Source organism: Microtus pennsylvanicus, chromosome 18, assembly GCF_037038515.1.
Source record: "Microtus pennsylvanicus isolate mMicPen1 chromosome 18, mMicPen1.hap1, whole genome shotgun sequence".
In the NCBI taxonomy this organism is placed as follows: domain Eukaryota; kingdom Metazoa; phylum Chordata; class Mammalia; order Rodentia; family Cricetidae; genus Microtus; species Microtus pennsylvanicus.
In genome coordinates, this window is record NC_134596.1 from 23,250,615 (window position 1) to 23,271,240 (window position 20,626).

At 46.3% G+C, this 20,626-nt stretch overlaps 1 protein-coding gene across 1 annotated transcript in view; it reads right to left on the minus strand.

Annotated features, from left to right (window-relative positions):
* The window catches only part of St8sia2 (ST8 alpha-N-acetyl-neuraminide alpha-2,8-sialyltransferase 2), a 68,903-nt gene that overhangs the window by 21,086 nt on the left and 27,191 nt on the right, over window positions 1-20,626 (minus strand). Inside the window, exons 2-4 of the mRNA XM_075952822.1 lie at window positions 12,586-12,648; window positions 8,149-8,277; window positions 3,453-3,710 (exon numbers count right to left, since the gene is read on the minus strand). Of these exons, the coding sequence (XP_075808937.1) occupies window positions 3,453-3,710; window positions 8,149-8,277; window positions 12,586-12,648 (450 nt within the window). The remainder of the gene's footprint in view (window positions 1-3,452; window positions 3,711-8,148; window positions 8,278-12,585; window positions 12,649-20,626) is intronic.

Consider the following 20,626-nt stretch of genomic DNA (forward strand, 5'->3'; position numbering starts at 1 on the left):
CCAAAAATACATCACGGTATTTGTGCCCTCTGAGGGCAGGGCAGTTCACAGCAGTGGCTTCACAACCTACATTGGGTTGGGGTGGGAAGTTAAGGGGTCTGTGGGATTCAAGCTTGCCCAGTGATATGTCTTAGTGAGGACATTGCCACTAGGCATGTGTGGGGGCGGATCGTGGGGGGGGGTGAGCAGTTGAGACACGTGTGGCCTCTGAATGTTTCTTCCCACTGTCATAGAATACATGATTTTTTTTCCTTCATTTAAGTGGGGTCAAGTCCTTTCTGACTTTGGCTCTGGCAGAGGCGCTCTCGTTCAAAGAGAATTCTAGGAGAAGAAGCTGCACAGCAGACAGGCCTGGTTTCTGGCAGGAAGGGAACTGGCCCCTTTCAGAAATAACTGTATCCATAGGTACATGTAGAGTAAGCTGGTTAGGCTGCCAGCTCCACAGCCTAACCCTACTGTGTAGCTAGTCACCAGGATCTGGGCCATCCGTGCCTCAGTTTCCTCACTGGGAAGGACAGTGCTGAAAGTTAAATAGACTCATAGGTGTGCACAGGCCAACACCAGGTGCCATGAACATGCTATTACTAACGCGCTGAGGGGACAGCCTATCTAAAGGGTCTATGCTGATGGTGATTTCCCCATGTGTATGCGTGTGTGTGTGTGTGTGTGTGTGTGTGTGCACGTTGCTAAGAAGGAAGCTGAGAATGACATCTCTCCTCATCCTGGCATTGTAGTCTTGTGTCATCCTCTCAGGCCTAGCTGTCCCGGCCATCTCTGTTCCCAGAAGCTGGTGTAACCAGCATCTGCTCAATATAGCCTTCCGGACTTGCTTCCCCATCCTTCCCCTTGTGGTCTGCTCTTCCTTGTGGGAGGTGCTGCACACTGCAAGTTCACTCTGTTCTACGAGTCTTGAGACCTACTAGGGCTTCTGGGGTCCTGTTCCCCAGTAGTTTTCTGAGAAAGTGGCCATGTCCTGTGTGTCCCTTACATAGAGTGGGGCAGAAACATAAATGAGGAAAACTAATTTTGCAGACGTTGATAGGTGGAGACAGGCATCCGTTAGGAGGGACTGTTTCAGTATTTGGCATTGGCGTTCAGGCCTGTGGAGCCCTGCTGTGTGCTAGGCACACCAGGACCTGGAAATCAAGGCACAGCTACAAAAACGCCTATCATTTCAGGAGCTCGCTGTCTGGGGGTAAGGCAGTACAGGGGAGACACAGGGTTTATAGAGAATGAATACTCGGTGTCCCATCATGTGGGGAACACAGGGCATGCCTACGTGTGTTATTTCATCTAACATTTATGACATCATGTGTGATTGTGTGTGTGAGTGGAAGTATGCTTGTGGATATGGGGTCAGCAGAGCATGCTGAAGCCTAGGCTCTCTCTGTGCATCTTGCATGCATTCATGGTTGCATCTTGCATATAATTCGTTGCCGCATCACGCATAAACCCCTCCCCCCCTATGGTCTTATGGGAAACCCAGAGACTCAGGCTTACTTCATATCTCACGCCTCTGTATTTCAATAAGGCAACAGGCATGCATCCCCATTGAAGTGTGGAGAAAGCTGGCTTAGCATCTGGAGAGGCTTCATCACGGGGCGACCTTAGAATCAGCCAATGCAACCCAAACATTTCACAGATGAAACCAAGGCCAAGACTGAGCTTCAAAACCCACACTGGGAACTATGGGCTGACCCTGGCCACGACTTCTAGAAATTCTTTTGGGAAGGCCAAGCATCTTCAGGGTGAATCTTTTTCTCCACAGTTAGGAGTGGGGCTTAGTGTGGCTTGGGAAGCTGACCGTCGAAACGCATTACTCTGCCTGTCCTCCAAGAGTTAAATGAGGTTGGAGAGACTGCCTCACTGCTGGCTGTACCCTGGAGGAGGCTTTGCCCCGTGTCCTCCATTTTAACAGCCATGCTCCTATCCTTCCCCTCTCTGGCTTCCAATCAGACAAGTTCCACACATTTTCCTTTCTTTTCTTTTCCAGACCCTCTCTTTAGACTGGAGGGCTTAGAAATGTAGGGATAAGAGCTATTGGCTCTGCTAGCCACAGAGGACCTGGTCGGGGAACAAAAAGGAAGTAACTGGTACCCAGGCTAGTGTAACACCTCCAGTCTCAGGGGATGCAGGAGTGATTATACTCATTTCTTCCCATGTCCTCAGGTTCAGGGAACTCGCTGGTCATGATGCTCCCAAAACCCCAGAAGGAGAGATTCTCTTTGCACAAGGGCAGTCCTAACAGCAATATGAGATGCGGCACACATTTCTGCCAGGGCTGGGAGCACTTTGGGATGAAACTTGAGGCACCATGTGTCCTACTTTTGTCTAGAAGACAGTGATACCTTGTTTCAGAGTTTGTATGGCTCGAGGGTTAGGTGTCAGGTCTATGGGTAACTGTCGCAATGTCCCCAGTGATGGCAAAACAAGAGCTGATGTCACAGAGAAAATGACTGTTGAGTTTCTTTATCATTCTTCATTTCCTAGGTTTTGACTACAGGATACTAAAGTTACAGGTAGAATACGCCTTCCAGAATACTGGGAAGACCTTTATGGCCCCGGCACAGGAACTACCCATCCAGATTTTCTTAATCCCCTTTGTGCCAGGCTCTGTCTAGTGTTCAGAGAACAAGCCCTTTCTGTAAGGGCCAAACAACAAATATATTCAGCTTTGCAGGCTGTGTGCACTCTGTATTGCTTTAGCAAAACATCCCAGCTTTGCCCAGAAAGCTAAAAGGATGAGGGTGGGCCCGAGTGGCTGTGTTATAATAAAGTTTTATTTACAAAGCATACGGAGGGCCATAGTCTGCCCACCTCTAAACTCTTCTTTCTGATTCCCAACCTTATAATCCAGAATCACCTGGACTCTCTGGGTCACACAATGCTCCTGTCCTGTCCCTGTAGTGACTTAATAGATTAGATGGGCATTCTGATTGGAAATAAGAATCCTTGTGATGAATCTTCATTGTCAATCTGATTGAATTTAGAATCCCCTGGGAGACACACCTTTGGATATGACTTTGAGGAACTTTCCAGAGAGGTTTGACTGAAGAAGTAAGCCCTGCCCCGAATGTTGTTGTTCCATCCTAACGGCTGGGTCTCCAGACTGAATAAGAAGGGGAGAAAGGAGCTGAGCACCGACATTTATCTCTGTTTCTTAACTGCAGATGTGATCTTACCAGATGCCTTATGCTCTTGCTGTCACGCCTTCTCCATCATGATGGACCCTCAGACCACGTGTGCAAACAAGCCCTTGCTCCTTTAAGGTGCTTTTGTCAGATGTTAGGGTACAGTGATGAGACAGATCACTGATGCTCCCCCAAAGCAAGCATAACAAGCAGTGAAAGTTGAGAACAGGAGGCACCTGACAAATATGTCTTGTTTCAGCCACCTGACTTAAATATACCTGCCACTTGGGGCCCAAACCCTTGCCGTAGATGGTTGGTTACCTTATGACGAAGCTGTGCGTGTCAATCTCCTGCCCACAGCCGCTGTTCAGCAACACCCCCGAGTTGCCCACGATGGCACAAGTCTGAAAATGCTTATTCTTCAGGGGTGAGGTTCTGGGAAGGAGTTCGTAGAGGTTCTGGGAAACGTTCATTGTGCTGTCTCGATCAAAGATATAATGAATAATGTCTCCGGGCTTCAGGGTCCCCTTAAGGACGGAAATATCCTTCTCTGCATCCAAAAACTTTAAAATCTGCTTCCTGTAGAAACCAAATGAAGAAAGTCTCCATGCTACGAGATGCTCTTAACAGGCTCAGATGTTCTACTCCATGTCACCCTGCAAGGGTGCTATCACCCAGCAACCAGGTGAGCATACCCCGAGACTCAAATGCCTTCAAGGATGCTCTCTGGCTTTGCAGAAGGCCCTAGATGAAAGGGTGCTGCACCAACGCCAGGAAATCTTCAGTAGTGGGCAACCCCAGCCCTTTGGCCCAGCCTACACCAAACTTCCTGTCTTAGGGAAACTTCCATCAAACAGGGAGTGAGAGTGATGTGTGCCCTGATTCCCCATTGGCCTCTGCTTTTCCTAGAAGGCTTCTACGGGTGACCATGGTGGTGGTGGTGGGGCAGCAGAGGTGGCAGATATGTAGATGGGTCTGTGGAACTGTGATGGGGAATCACTACTTCCACTTATAAGATTCTGTGAGTGTAGCCTCCTGGCCTGTGCCCTGGCCCATTTTGTGTACTGCCTCTTATTTCCCTAGTGTTGTCTGGTGGGGGTTGTGAATCATGACATCTCCTTGGTCCTACAGAGACGGGATCCTCTGTGTCTGTTCAGAACAGCATGATCAAAATACAACACATCATTCTCTAGGTTCTGGGGTTAAGTTAGATCTAGAGGGAAAGTTCTAGAAGAGCACAGGGAAAGGCTGGAAGACACTGGAGTAGGTATCTTCATGAAATCACAAAAATTTAGCCAAACACAGCCTGTCTCTAGGAGTCTGAGCACCAGTGTGAGGTCTACTTATAGAAACCTAAGGATTGGAGCAAGGATGACACCCATAGGCTTGCTAACATGGAGGGGAGGGAGAACTCTCACAGGACCCACGACACTAGACAAGGAACTACAAACAACCAGGCAATACCAAAAGAAGGATAGTCTCCCCAGCTGGTTATCCAATGCCAAGTGCTCAGCCTTGAAGTCATACACACATATAAGCAACATACAGACCGAGCAGGTTGTGTTTATATATTTAGGACTATAAACATTCATATATAGATATATGTATGCACGGACACACCCATATGTAACAATGCTATGAGTTTGAAATGGCAGCAGACACATGAGGGAGGCTGGAGGGAGAAAAGGGAAGGGGAAAATGATGCAATTATATTTTAATTAAATTTTAAAAAGAACTGCTTAAGGAGCTAGAGAGACAGCGAGTCGGCAAAGTGCTTGTCATGCAAGCTCGAGGGCTTAAGTCTCATCTCAGGAACCCAGGCACAGTGTCAGGTGCCTGTCATCCCAGGCTGGGGAGGTGAAGATGCACAGATCCCTGGGGCTCCATTGCGAGCCAGTCTAGCCTACTCAGCAGGTTCTGGACTAATGGGAGACTGTCTCCAAGACCAATGTGGACAGCTTGTGAGGAACAATACCAGAGGGTGACCTCTGCCTTCTGCATGCTCATGCCTACATACACCCATGCATCCACAGATGACAGACACGCACATAAAATGCCTAAGCCACCAGTTTTAAGACATGGTGGTGATTGCAGTCATCCAGAGAAAGGAGCTGGGTGCTCGGGTCAGCTGGTCTAGTTGTATCTCCTGCAGCAGGTCCCCATTTTGCCTTTGAAAACCGAGCCAGGGAAGCTTGTCTTCCATCCACAAGTGTTCGTGTGGCTTGCAAATGTGTGCACATCTTCTTGGATGTGCGCTTGGTCACACTGAGCCCTGAGCCTGCAGAGCACCCTGAGGCAAGTCCTAGGAGCGTCGCAAGTCTGTATACTTGGAAAGGAGGAAGAATCTGGAAGCTGTGGCTGACACCTGAGGAAACCTGATTCTGTGGGGATCTGGGTCAGATGATTAATATACATCTAGGTCTGGGATGTTCTGAGACAGCCAAGGGGGCAGCCAGCACTCCTTGGGGATGGCACGTTCCATCTTCTAGCCACTGCCTATTAGTGAGTGGAGTCTCCTGTTACTGCGCAGGGAGAATCCACCTTGGCTGAGAACTTCTTACGTCTTAGCAGGAAACAAACGCGACTTATTTACTCCACTCCATGAAAGACTATACAACTTGACACGCTAATATACTTTGTAAATTGCTAATATCCCTTGCAATTACTTACCCCAAAGTATTTAAAAGCAAAGAGAGCCCCCAGAAAGCTCATAAATAAATACCTCTGTGAGGGAATTAATTTCTAACTAATTATGAGAAATTACAATCAATTATTAAATATCATTCCAAATCACTCACAGAATCTTTTATTGTGAATAATTTTGGGAACTAATTGAGTAGAGGGAGATTCCTTTTCCCTCTGGGTAGATATGTAGAAGGCATATTGTTCCTTCTACAGTGACTGCTATTTGCAGGCTCCTTACAGAAGCAATGGTCTTCTCTTCTACACAGACAGGGTGTGTGTGTGTGTGTGTGTGTGTGTGTGTGTGTGTGTGTGTACACGCGTGTGCGCGAGTGTGTGCGTGCATGCATGTGTGCATCCACAACTGTGTGTGAGAGTATGTGTGTATACATATGTGCACCCCTGTGTGTGAGTGTGCATGTTTGTATGTGTGCGCATGTGTGCGTCTCTCTATCCCTCACCGTCTTTTCAGAGTTCCTACAGGAAAGGTCCAGAAAGAGCTGATGTGGGTGGGTGCTGGCAGTAGGATTTTACCTCAGGTGCTATAATGAGGAACATGAAATATGGTGGTCAACCCAAAATATATGGCCAACTCTGAATCCCTGGAACCTGTGAATGTGATTTTACTCAGAAACAGCATCCTGGCAGATATGATTAAGGATCTTGAGATGAGATCATCTTGGATCCCCTGTGGGCTCTAAATCCAGTGACAGTGTCCGGTGAGAGATGGAGGATGAAGTTACACCGACTCAGATGAGGAGACAGACTAGATAGATATGGAGATGATACAGCCATGGGGACATCCAGGGCCCCCCAGAAGTCAGCAGAAGCAGCAAGGAGGGCTCTCCTGGAGCTGCTGGGACAGCACTCAGAACTGCGACTTCTAGAACCATCTAGGGGAGAATAACTGCTTGGTTTTAGCCTTAGGTTGGTGGGGGTTGCTGCTCTGTTAGCTCCATGGTACACAAAGGAAAGGACATGACGGTCAGGACAGTGCAACAGGGATGGGTCTCGCTTAGGTAACCCCAAAAGAGGTGCTGAGAAAGACGGCCTGGTGGCAGCTCCTCCAGGGGGCCTCTCAGTTGTCGGGCTCCCAGATGGCAAACGCTTTTTAGTCCCACACCCTTATTTTTTCTCCCCATGAAGCATCTAGAACTATGAGGTAGAGTCACTGAAGGGGGCAACTCCCTGCTTTGTGTGATAGTGTATGTATGTGGTCCTTCACCTTTCTTGCATAACTATCCGAGAGTATCCTCAGCTCTAGAACAACCAAATCTGGGCTGGGATGACAAACTGATAGCCTGGGGAATCAAACCTTTCCTTACCTGGTCCTGGCTGCCTCATTCCCATCCCCCATTCCCTGTCTTCTGTTCAGTGCTCTTTCAGCCCTGGTCACAAATCACATATTCAGAATGTGTGCATTCAGGATGTGCATGGTGCCCCTGATAAACTCCCACTTACCCTTCAGAACATAGGCCAGCCTTACCTAGTAGCCTTCTTGGATCCCTTAGAAAATGAATGGCTCCCTTCAGTACAATCTCCTTAGCTTTACCTCTTTGCAAGATATAGCACCGTCTGGTGTGAACATCCTACCATGTTGTCCTGTCTCTGCTTACTTTTGTATTTTTCTGCCTAACTTGCCTAGTTATGGGCCACAGGTCAGTGCTTGGAAATGAACATCGGATGGGTCAGTCATGACTGCATCTGAGCCAAAGTCTCAAGCACCGAAGTCATCATTTTCTCCATGTCCATCACCCGAGGATGACTGTTGTCTGAGGGTGCCAAGGCCAGGACAAAAACTTATCTCTGACTTGGACAGATCAGTCTCTTGGAGGTCGACCAGATGTCAGATCAATTCTGTGTCCCTCAGCTATAGCTCTGCGTTTTCATGTGGGTGGAGGTAGGGAGACAGTCTTTCATTCTTTAAGGGCCATGGGAGGTGGCAGACAAGGTGAAGGACTGCCACAGATTCGGGACATAAGTACCAGATAAAGGCAAACAAGAAACAACTCTTGATGCCAGAGAAAGATACCTGTGGCCTGCACTGCCCAGAAGCAGAGCTCCTGACTTAAACTGATGACCCTAGGGGGCTGGTCACACATGCCACCTCCCCTTGCCCACATGGCTGCATATCCACATGGGTCAGGTGGCTGGGCTTGTCCTAGATTTTGATTTCTAATTGTCATTTAATAGATGGAACCTGCTTCCTCAGGAGAAAAACATTCATTTCTATCCTAGCTTCTTTTGATAACAGAGAGTTGCAGTTTGGTGACTCATGGTACAGAAAGCCCAGGCCTGCCCCCCCTCCCCTTGTCCTGTAGGTAATGACCCATACCTGATCCTCAGAGAGAGCGTCTGGTTGTGTCTCCATTTGGATGAAGCCGGCTGGATGCCGTGTTTAATGCTCTCATTACTTCTGTCAACAACAGCTGGCAGTGAAGACCCATTTATAACGACTTCAGCTCTGGAAAGGGGGAAAAAAAATCGTGAAGGTAGACATGATCTGTGAGCCTGCCCATGACAAGTCTAATAGCTTTGTTTTCGCACGGGCTTGAATGTAAACTTCACAAGAGCGAAATTGCAGTTATTACCTGAGAAGGGAAGTCTATTTATCTTGGAGAATGCACGAACTTGCTCCCTCAGGAATAGCCTGCAGACATTGGTTCTTAGAAGCAGGAAGTGGGGGCCCTGCAACTCCTCTTCCCTCCTCCCATCTCTGACCCTCCAGGGGGCCTGCAGTCTCGGCCAGGACAGTGCAGGTTCCCTTCTCAGTACAGAGAGGACTGTCCACAAGAACAAGGTGCCAGCTGTTACGTGGTGGCCCGCAAACGTTAAGAGATAGCTAAACCCCACGTAGGACAATGTCCTTAGAGTCTGTGGCTCCGCCCTCCTTCCCTCATTCCTCTCATTTTCTTCTTTGTAAAACCTTTTCAAATACATTTGTGTTTGTATGTGTGTTGTGTGTGTGTGCACATGTGCGCGTGTACATGTGTGTGTGCGCACATGTGTGCATGTGTGTGCCTGCGTGTGGGGGAGTCAGAACAACTGGCAAGAGTTCATTCTCTTTTTCTGTTATGTGGGTTCTGGGAGTTAAGCTCAGATTGTCAGCCTTTGGGGAGTGTCCCTTTGATTACTATGCCATCTCATCGTGCCCCCCTTTCATTGCTCATAGAAAAAAATACCCATTGGATTATTAGTCTTCTATCTGCCTGTCTTACCAGGTTCCAAGTGTGGGATTTTTCTCCTATGTTTCCATTTCCTAACGGTTTAGCATAGCAGGTGTCCTATAAGTAACCACCTGTTGAATTTGACGTTGAACTTGGTCCTGAGAAGCCTGGTGTGGAGGAAGGAGCTGGCTGGTTTTGTATTCCTGAGGCAGATCCATAGGCTGGATATAAACCATCTTCCTGTCCAACTCAGGGACAGCAGGCACGGGAGGGCTTTTGAACGCAGATACTTGAAATCTATGCTAGTAGGTTTGTAAGAAACCAGGCTCCACTGATGGCTTTGAAGGCAGTCTAGGAGCCAGCCTGCCTCCTGCCAACACACACAGATATATGTGGGTCACGTCCCAAGTTCCTTTTGTCTAGCCGGCAGCACATTCTCTTGGCTAGAATGATAAGTGGGTTTGTAAGGCTGGATTCTAGAGCTTTTGAGAGTTCAAACCAGACACCTCTATCCTCTACATTTATCTTGGAACAGCCAAGTTCAGAAAGACCAAATCCTGTTAGTGAAGCCTGAACTCAATACTCTGTTTTGCTTTTCGCAGGCAGAGAAATTCTTTTCAGGGGGCCTGTCCTATATGGCACCCGCGCCGCATCTGCCCACCTCCATCCTTCTGTATCCTTCTGGCTCTCCGCACTTGTCTTGTAGCTTTGCAGGGGATAGACCAGGCAGCTATCTATCAGAGGGGCTTCAAGGATCTTATGGAAGAGAACAGAAAGCCCAAACTTTGGAATTGTTATGGTTTCATGAAAGGAAGCGGAATGTATTGTGTAGGTATTTCACAAACTGGGCATCTGTGGGCAAATCGCCTAACCTCTCCAGGCCACAGTCTAAGTATTTACAGAAAGAAGGGAGCTAAGAGGAACACACCAGGCTCTGAGGTTCTAGAGTCCTTAGAGGATGGCTATGTTTCCTACCACCTCTCAGGGGTCCAGGGAGGCTGGTATGGCTGCATCTTCTCTAGTACTGTTCCCTCTCTCTGGCTCTCTCTCTTTCTCTGTGTGTAGCATGTCAGGTTTCTTTCTCAATTATTCTCCTATTATTATTATTATTATTATCATTATTATTTTGGGTTTTTAAGACAAGGTATCTGTAGCTTTGGAACCTGTCCTGGAACTTGCTCTGTAGACCAGGCTGACTTCAAACTCACAGAGATCCACCTGTCTCTGCCTCCTGAGTGCTTAGAATGAAAAGCATGTGACATTACCATCTGGCCCATCTTATTTTTTGAGGTGGTGTCTCTCACTGAACTTGGAGTTCCCAGTTCATCTGGACTGTCTAGCCAGCTGCTCCAGAGGCCTACCTGTCTGCCTTCCGAGTGCACACCTCTGCACCTGGCTTTAATTTTGGTTTTGTTTAATATAGGTTCTTCAGATTAAATGCATCTCCCCAGACTTGCTCAGCAAACACTCTCCCCACTGAGCTATCTTTCCAGCCCTGGTACTTACTGCCTCCTTATGTGTGTCTAGAGGCAAGAGCAGTAAACTCAGGACCACGAGTACAGCGGTCACATTCTAAGGCCTCCAATATTCACGGCAACTCCCATTAGTAGGGAAATAGTTTACTGTTTGAGATGGGACATGGTCTTCTTCAGAGCATCATGGCTGCCATCTTGTAGTTTTAGGTGGATTTGGTACCTGGTGATGATGCTCCCTAAAAACTGGACATTTTGCATGGCGTCAGGCACGCTCAGGTAGAAAGCATCTGCAGAGCTCTGGACTCACGGAGGCTTGTAATGGGGACCTGCTCGGAAATCTCTAGGTGGGGTCTCCAGGCTTCTCCTGGGCCCAAGGTGGTAAAAGAAGGATCCAGGCACTGATAATGGTAACATGTCATTCTGATCCTGGTTCCTAGCTGACAGGGGAATCTTGCATAGACATCCTTGGTGCTGAACTTCAACCCTGGCTCTGTGACTATCTGACTAGAGGGCATGAAAAGGTCGCTTCAGGCTCCTGGCCTCCACCTTCATTTCTAGGCAATAAAGGCGGCAGCTTAGTTATCCTTAGGGACGGCCACTGTTTACAGCTATCAGATATTCTGCACTATCCAAACCCAGCTGGACAACTGAGGGAGATTTATTGTCTTCTGTGAATGTGCCCGTCAGGTCCCAGGATTCTTCTTTCATCTCCCAAACGCTACAGGTACATTTTTGGATTGAGTTGCTTCACTTTCAACTCTTGAACTTTGCCCTCAGTCACCAATCTTCGAGGCTATCAGTATGTCCAATGACAGCGGCAAACATCTACTGAATGTCTTAGTCATCTCAGAAGATCGGCTATGTAGAGCCTTAGAGCCATCAGTAGTTCAAAGCTGCTGCTTTATCAGTGTTTGAAAGGTGAATGTGTTTGCCCGAAGCCCTACCTAGAGAACCCAGGGTTTAAATTCAGGGCTGCCTGGTTTCTGCCTAGTTCTCAGACTCAATCTGACAGTGCCTCTTCAAGTTACCATGGAGACCTGGGTCTTGGGGACAGGGTCGCCTTTATCCAAAAGGGGGAACAGAGAGAAGTGTAGGGCATGTGACTTTCTTTATTTCTGCCGTATTTGCATGCTAGCCAAAAGATTCACTTCGTTTGAAATGCCATAGGGTCGAGGCCGCTGGCACTGTAGAGGCGGTGAGGGCAAGGATAGAGGAAACAGTTTCTCATGCCAGTTACACAAGGTCAAGATCAAACATACTTTATAGGTCGGGTACGGTCAAAAAAGACCTAAAAATACCACGGAAGAGTAAATAATGAAACTGAGTGTGGCGGCCTCTGGCTGTTGTGAACCTCTCAATCCCAACAGCAGCAAAACAGGACGTGGAGGAAGTACCACAAGAACTTCAGTTTGAACAGTAGCCTCTGTTCATGGCAAGCATCTTGGCTCCTTATATGTGGGTTTTGAGACAGAGGTCCGAGCGACGGTAGACTCATCCTTTTGTGGAGAACGGAGAAGGGGAAGCGCCAAGTATCTGCAGCATGCCTTGCAGAGTGTTTGCACAGTTCCCTGCACCAGTCTCCCCAACAGCTGGGGACTGTCCCAAAGACTTCCAGTCCCACAGTGTTAAGCATGAGTGTGCTTCCAGAATTGAGACTGCAATCCCACAATTAGAGTTAACATTACTTAGTTGACTTCCTACGTATTTTAAGATGTCTCAGCAAAGTTCTTAAATGCTTTATCCCCATCTCAACCTCCCAGACAAGTCATCAACTACAGTGAAATTGGATTAAAGTCCTGGCTTGCTTCCGGGGCTCCACTGCTCAGCAAAAATGCGGGTTCTAAGGAAGTTGGTAGGAGTTCAAGCTCAATGAAGTGGGTGGGCTCTTTGCCAGAAGGTAACTTGTGCCCACCTGTGTTTTCCATCTCTATAGCCTCTCTAGCCCCATGGACCATTTCATGATCTCCCACTGACAGCTCCCCTCGAAAGTGATTAAGGAAATGCAAAACCAAAGTGAAATGAAACAGATCTATTTGCTAAGTAAGAAGAGCACCACCCAGCAAAGAGGAGAGGCAGATTAATAGCTGCCTTACAGCAAAAACAAATGAACACAAAATCTAATTTACAAACCTATTAGATTTGCTATGTAAGCTGTTCACAGCTGATCTGATTGTACCTCTGCCTCCAGAATTCCTGCAAGACAAAGGAAATGCATTATTTATCAGCGCAGCTCTTCCTTGCAAAGCCCTCTTCAATCACCAGGAGACCCCAGAGCTCACCTGGGGGACCACAGAAAGATGACAACATCTGACTCTGGACTTTTCATAATGGGCCATGTCTTGTTTTCTGCCATAGCCCAGGAATCTGATGGGATATTGGGGTCTCTCAGAGCCTCCCATCTCCCAGATGAATGCGACCAACTGAGACACTCATTTGAGATTGGTGAGAGACGGCTTTGGAGACGTCTCCCTTGGCTAATCCGTGTGATGACATGATTTAGCACAACGTGGCATTGGCACCAGCAGCGCTCACTCTGACTCTCATCATCCCTTGCTTTCATTCACGGGTCGTGAGATGTTTTTCCTCACATTCACCAGAAACAGAAGCCACCGGAAATCCAACAGAGGCAGCAGCACTAACTCGGCAGTGCCTCTAACCAAACGCGGCAGTGGTCTTTTTTTTTTTTTTTTTTTTTTTTTTTTTTTTTTTTTGTGGCAGGATGCACACTGTTGTTAGTGTAGCATGGATGGGACAGGAGGCAGGTGGGCGATGAAGGGGGTCCTTTGTTCTGGGGAACATGCTCTTGAAAAGCTCAAGACTTTAGGTAAAACCTGAGTGCATGCTCTTGGCGCCCCACTCTCTGCTGTGCCATAGAAAATTCATACACAAGGCTAACTATTTTTCTTTATTAAAAACTCCCCACCCCGATTTATAGGCGATGCGAACAAGAAGGTATTTTGAATTTTACTTGTGTGTTAAAGTTCTACTGAACCCTTCAAAGAAGGGGTTAGTATACAGCAAAGAAACAATGAACATCCCTGGGGAAGCTGTGTATTGGGGCAAACTGTCATTAAATGAGAAGTCTTTGGGAAGAAGTTATAGCAAAGCAGCACACTGGATTTATACATATATCATCATATGTGCATCTGCATGTATATACATACATACATATATATGCATATATATAGAGAGATGGTTTTTTTCTGATCTGTTGAAATACAGTTTCAACATTCCTGACTAATAGTCATTTAGTCTTCTGTTTCATAGTCAGACAATCGGAGGTGGCATGAGGGTCTCTAGGATGTCGCCACCATTGAGTGTTACCCCTCGAAGCCTAGTTCTTTATGACACAGAGTAACATCACACTTAACTCTCATTTATTGTCTAATACTTAATTCATTTGGTTTTTATAGTCTTTCCATTCTCTTCGGAAGGCAAAGCTCTTGACCTTCTGACTGGGATTCTGAACACCTCACGGGTCCCAGTTCCGAACCACAGTCTTAGGGTTGACCCTAAGGGCTTCTTTCGGTGTGCCGTCCCCACTATCATGGTCCCCACTATCACGGTCCACACGCACCTCTCTCTCAGACCCTAGCCATCAAAGCAGCTGTCTTCGAGGGACGGACGAGCTGCTGGGCTGGGTAGTAAGTCAAACGTGCAGTAATAGTTCCAGACTAGCAAAAGAGATTGTCTAGCGATACCACGTGCATAAGAACTGATACATGATTTTTAAAGCATGTTTCAAAGGGAAATTAAGTAAATGGTTTGGAATAATTGACTAACAATCTTGGAAGAAATAACAAGCACCTTCCTGTGGATAGCAAAGCGAACTTTAAATGGGTTTAGCTGGTTATCATAGTTCACATTCTGTCGCTGAGACAAAACATTGGCCCAAACCAAGAAAGATGGGAAAAAAGATTTATTTCTTCTTACAGCTCCCAGGTAAGTCAAGGCAGGAACCGGAGCAGAGGCCATGGAGGAACTCTGCCTACTGGCTTGCTCGGCCTGCTTTCTTATGTATTAATCAAAAAATGTACCACAGGCTTGACCACAGATCAGTCTGATGGAGGCTCTTTTCAGTCGATGTCCCTTCTTCCTGGGGACTCTGGTTCGTATTAAGTTGACAAAACATTGACCAGCATGCAAATGTTCCCCAAACCAGTGATTCTTATATCTCTATAACCAATTTCCTTTGTCATCAAGGGTACCATTTATTTAAATTTTAAAATGGATTCATCTTTGAAAATGCACCTTTGTCCTAAACAAGACCACCCAAGAACCAGAGGTATGAAGTTGGAGCCATGTGCTTATTCACAAAACCCACAGAACCATTGCTAGGAAATTATTAATCTGAAGAACTCCTCAGATCATCTCACATCACCATGAGGAATAGTGGGGATACTTGCATCTCCCTCTGGGAACAACCAGACAAAAGAGGAAAATGCTTAGAAGGAAAAGCAAACATGAATTTGGAAGGACATGTGGCAGGTGGGGTCCACCAGGAGTCGACCAGGGAGCAGAGAACATACTGTACCCACATATGAAAGTGCCAACAAAAGAAAGGCGAGAAATGGGTTAAAAATATGGCAGTGTATTTATGAAGTGTTTGATGAGGGCCCAGGAGTATGTTTGAGGGTAAATGAGATAATAGAGATAGTAGATTCCAGGGAATGCTCTGCCTTCATCAGAATCTAAAACGCTGATTATTTAAAAGGCAAACCCAGCTCATGGGGGCTTCCATCAAACTTACAAGGGCTCCGGGTGAGGTGAAGGCTGCATCTGATTTAACTTTTAAAAATTATTCATTCAACAAAAATATTTGAATAACATCATAGCTGGGTTGCTTGCAAAGCTGACCACATACAGTTCCCCAGTTCCCGCCCTCACGAAGTACAGGATACCACAAGGATTCTTCATTTTACACACACACACACACACACACACACACACACACACACACACACACAGCCTGAAAACTTTTGTGTCAGGTGGTGGTGGCACACGCCTTTAATCCCAGCACTCAGGAGGCAGAGGCAAGTAGATCTCTGAGTTCGAAAGGGGCCTGGTTTACAGAGTGAGTTCCAGGACTGTTACACAGAGAAACCCTGCCTCAAAATAAGAACGAAAAAAGAAAAGAAAGAAAAGAAAAAAAATTTGTGTTTACTTTGTGCTTACTGAACAGACATTTTTCTTGTTGGTACCCAAACACTACACCATAGCCCTTAGAGTGTATTAGAAATTAGCAGTAACAAATCCAAAGTATAAAAAAAGGATGTGCATAGGTCACAGGCAAATACTGCACCACTTTATATAAAGGACTCGAGCACTTGTGGAATTTAGTAGCCGTGGGAGAGTCCTACAGTCAATTACTGAAGACAGTGTGTCCACCCTGCCCAGCTCCACCCTTGACTTCTGCCTACTGCCTTCTAGCAGTAGACTTCTTCCTCATCTCCAAGGTGTGACAATCAAAAATGTCTCCAACTATCAACAGCATCCCCTGGGATGTGGGGCAGAGACTTGCTGCTGGTCCAGAACCTGCATCATGCTATTGCTTTCAGCCTAGCGTCTCCCAGGCAACCAGATGGTCCTTATCATGCTTCCATGCTAGCCCCCAAGCCCAACACCTGCGCCTCCCTCAGAGCTACTTGGGGTTTGCATCCTCAGCCACTCTTTCCTTCTCCTTAGAAAGCATCTGCTTCTTTCTCGGCATCTTTTCCCGTCTGTCATCTCACAGTCTGACCCCTCCTCTTACTGCTGAGCGGCCGGCCGAGGTCTGAGTCTTTGTTCCCATTTCAGCTTCCTTGCCTTCTCAATCCACTGCAGCGTGTTTCCCTTAAGGATGAACAATAACCTTGTATTTTATTTTCCATGTTCTGATGTTTTGACATTTGGGTCTTGCTGTCTCTGCAGATAGCATCCCTCCTAAGGCTAACTAACCCTGCAGATAACCAAGGCTTGCATGGACATGAGTCCTTCAAGTACCAGCCAGCCATGACATGATGCACTTGCCATCGCCTCATTGATGGGGGTCCCACTAGAGGTCATTATTCCTCTTGCGCAATAACCCTAAGAGCAGATAGGAGAATCCCAGGACCACATCCTATGCTCCATAGCCTGCAGACATTATTCACCCTAGCCTGCTCACCAGCCTTGACCATCACCTTCTTACAGAAACCACACTAAAGGCTCTTGCCAATCTATTCCTCTTACTGTGTCTCCCGGCTTACCCAGTCTTTTCTGTGTGCCCACACGATCTGGCATGTATGCCCTCTCCCCATGAGAAATATTACCATGAAAAGCTAAACAGGGTGAGACCCTGTCCTTTTCAGTCCTGCAAATCATAGAATGCCTTGCCCCAGAACTTGGTGAACTAAGTTAGACTTCAATGATGAGATGCTCAGCTGGGAATTCTGCACGCCTGATCACACACCTTCATTACACCCATTTAATAAGACACTGTGTTGTCATAATCCCTAGGGCAGGGCATCACTCCCAGGGATTCTGAAGGTATTCGGCTTGAGAAGGAAGAACACAAACTGATGAGATGTTTGTTTTCGTTTTATAATATTTTACCTCAAATTTTATTAAAATAAATTAATACTTGCTTCGTTAAGGGAAAAATATGATGATCGGGCGAAAAAATTGCTAAAAATAATTCACAAAGTGAATTTATAAGACCACAGATGCTTAGCCTACCTAAACCAACAATGATGACAACCACAGCCACCCCCGAGAAAGTACTTTGCGTACCATAAAGCCTCAAAACCGAGCCCAAATATCAGCAATGGCAAGTGTCCGTTTGATCTTTCTACAATAGTCTCAGCTAAAATGTTGATGCAGTTTGGTCACTTGAAAGTTTTACAGTTTAGGAAGTGTTTGCTGCCACAGCTGTGATGTCCTCTAGCAGAGCACACAGTGACTAAGACAAGAAAGCGAGATGGTAGGTTAGCAAGACACAACAAAACCATGCGCGGTCGGATCCGTTCTGCTGAAAGCAACTGGGAAGCACACCGAACGGAATTTCTGCTCAGCTTCTGCATCAGAACCCAGTTATTTTAAAATATATATTTATCTATGAGACAGTGTCTCTCACAGTCTAGGCTAGCCTTGAACTCATAACCTAGGTTATCTTGAATTCCTTACCCTCCCACTTCTACCTCTTGAGTTTGGGATTACAGGTGTGCTCTACACACCCGGTTTCTGTAGTGCTATTGAACAGAACTCAGGGTTCACGCTTGTTAGCAAATCCTCTGCCCACTAAACGACAATCCCAGATTGCAGGTTCTTAAATTTTGTGTTAACTGTTGTCTCCTCCCCCCTCCCGTGCGCAGACAAGTCACAAACGTATCCGTTACTGGGGCACAATGTGCTGTTGTTGTATGTGAACATCAGACGCCATTCTTTATACTCAAGGTCATGCCCAGTGTCTATCCCTGTTAGAATTTCCCGCATTTGCAGTTCCTCACCGGAGAGTTGGGCTAGGAGAACAAACTTTCGGGCGCTGACAGCTTTAATTAAGAGTCTGGACCCAACTTAAACAGTTGATTAATCTTGAGAGTAGATGATGAAACTGAAGAGCCATTCCTGAATTTGTAGATGCTTCACATTGTTGGGAGGGTACTGAGTGCCTTTTTCCAATTCCTACATGAAACCCACTGAGCTCCTACCTGCTGGCTCCCAGGGGTACACTAACATATGGTCCTATGAGCATATGCTAGGGAAAGCGGTGAGGGAAGGGACAATTTGGAATTAGTCATGTGAGCAGACCTGGGGTTCCTACTGAGGGTCAAGAAAGGGTTTTGTTTTAAGGACGTCCTTTCCCCTCTATACCTGACACCACTGTCATCATTTTCAGCAGCAGCAGCACAGGGATATTAAAGCACTAATAAAGTTATTACCCTTCAGCATCCATCCCCAGAACATCTTATCCCAAAGAGAAACTATAGTCAATAAGCAATCCTCACCATTCCCATAGCTTTGATTCCATGGTCTGTCTTTAACAGTCTGCCATGGAGACCTGGCATATGAGCAAGGGACCCCCAACTGATTGATTCAGGACAAGTCCTGAACAAAAAGTTAGCAAACATAATGACTTTGCTTACTCTGAGTGGGAGGAGGTTCATATGTGCTTGCCTGGAGCTTTTGTAGTTTGGTTTGGGGTGGTATGTTAGGGTTTCTATTGCTGTGAGTAGACACCATGACCGTGGCAACTCTTATACAGGAAACATTTCATTGAAGTGCTGGCTTACAGTTTCAGAGATTTATTTAGTTCTTCATCATGGTGGGGAGCATGGCGGGGAGTAAGGCATGTGTTGCAGAAGGAGCTGATACATGTTGATATGCAGAAAACAGGAAGCAGACTGTCTCACTGGGCATGGCTTAAGCATATATGAGACCTAAAACCCACCTCCACAGTGACCACATCCTCCAATGGGACCACATTTACTCTAATAAGGTCACAACTCCTAATAGTGCCACTCCCTTTGGGGGCCATTTTCTTTCAAACCACCACCAATGGTCACATCAAGAAGAATGCCTCCATTGGGATATGGCTTGGACCAGGGAAGACTTTGCTCTAAGTATCCCCTTCCAGTAATCCTGGCCCAAGGCATCTTCAGTGATCACCATTAGAGAATCCTTGATGAAGGGAATATGCCTGTCTGCAAGACTACAGTGATGTAACTGCTGGCATCAGGAGACAAGAAGTTCAAGGTCATCCTTCCCAAACTCTAAGATGTGGAAGCTCTCATGTCCTTGCCCTTCACTGCCTTAAAAGTGGAACTAGGGAGATGACTCAGAGGGTAGAACTCTTGGTACACAACCATAAGGATCTGAGTTCTGATCCCCAGAACATAAATATAGAGCCCGATGCAGTACTGCATGTCTGTAATAATCCCAGGGCTTCTACTGAGAGACAAGAGGTAGAGATTGGAGGACGTCCAGGATCATGTAAGCAGGCTAGCCCAGCATGGGGAGTGGTGAACAAGGCACTTGATCTCAAACAACTGGAAGGCAAGGACCAACACCTGGGATGGCCCTTTGATCTTCACAGGTGTCCTAGGGTACAGGAGTGGCCAGACCCACCTTATAGTTGGCTTTTCCAATCACATTCCAAGTCACCTCCAAGGTTTTGTAGCCTCTGGGGTATGAGTCAGTTAAGATTTCCTTTAAAGAATCAGACAGTTAAGTATTTTAGGCTTTATGAACCAAGAGGAAAAAATTAAAGATATGCACACCCTTCAGAAATAAGAGAGAAAAATTTTCCACAAATGTTTTATTGATGACATTAAAAAATATAATAATTCAGTAGAATTTTTTTACTCAAATGTTCCATCAGTCTGCTGATGAGAAGAACGTAATTCTCCTGGGGGGTGGGACAGGATGGATAAGGTTTTTGCTTAATTAAAAGTTACTGCTCCTGCCATTGTTACGGGTAGGAGGCCTCGTTCTCCTACACTCTTCCCATGATCCTCTGAGATCCTTTGTCTTTCCTCTGTGAACTCATGTCACCTTAATCTTTCTGTTGGAACTTAGGCTCTGCCCTTCCAGTAATTTTCTGATGGGGGGAATCATAGATGGGAGATTCTTCTCCATCCTGCTGGTCCAACTGGATGGTTTCTCTCCATTCACCTGGTCCCTGCAGCCGCTTATAAAATAATCACTCTGTGGCTTAATATCAGTTACAATTGTTTGGCCAATGCCTTAGGCTTCTTACTGGCTAGTTCTCTTTTATAAATCAACCCATTTCTATTAATCTATGTATCACCACGTGGCTGTGGCTTACTAGTAATACCCTGGCTTCATGGCATCTCTCTGACTCTGCCTTCTCTCTTTTCCAATCTTTGTTTCGATTTCCCGCCTAGGTATATTCTGCCTGGCCATTGACCGTGCCAGCGTTATTCATTAACTAGTAATAGAAACACATAGTCACAGTATACAGAAGGACAAGGACATCCCACACCAGGAAACAAGCTAGAAGAACAAGCTCTGAGGTGAAATTCCAAGTGTCTGATTTCTCCATGAACTAGTCATTAGCTGTTTGATCTTAGATCATCCCTTGACCTATCTAGAAGCTTCTAGGTGCTTGTATGCCTATAGATCAATAGTATCTGGTTGGTATGATTGTTGAAAAGGTTACATGATCTAATGCAATGATCCCCTAAATGCAGAG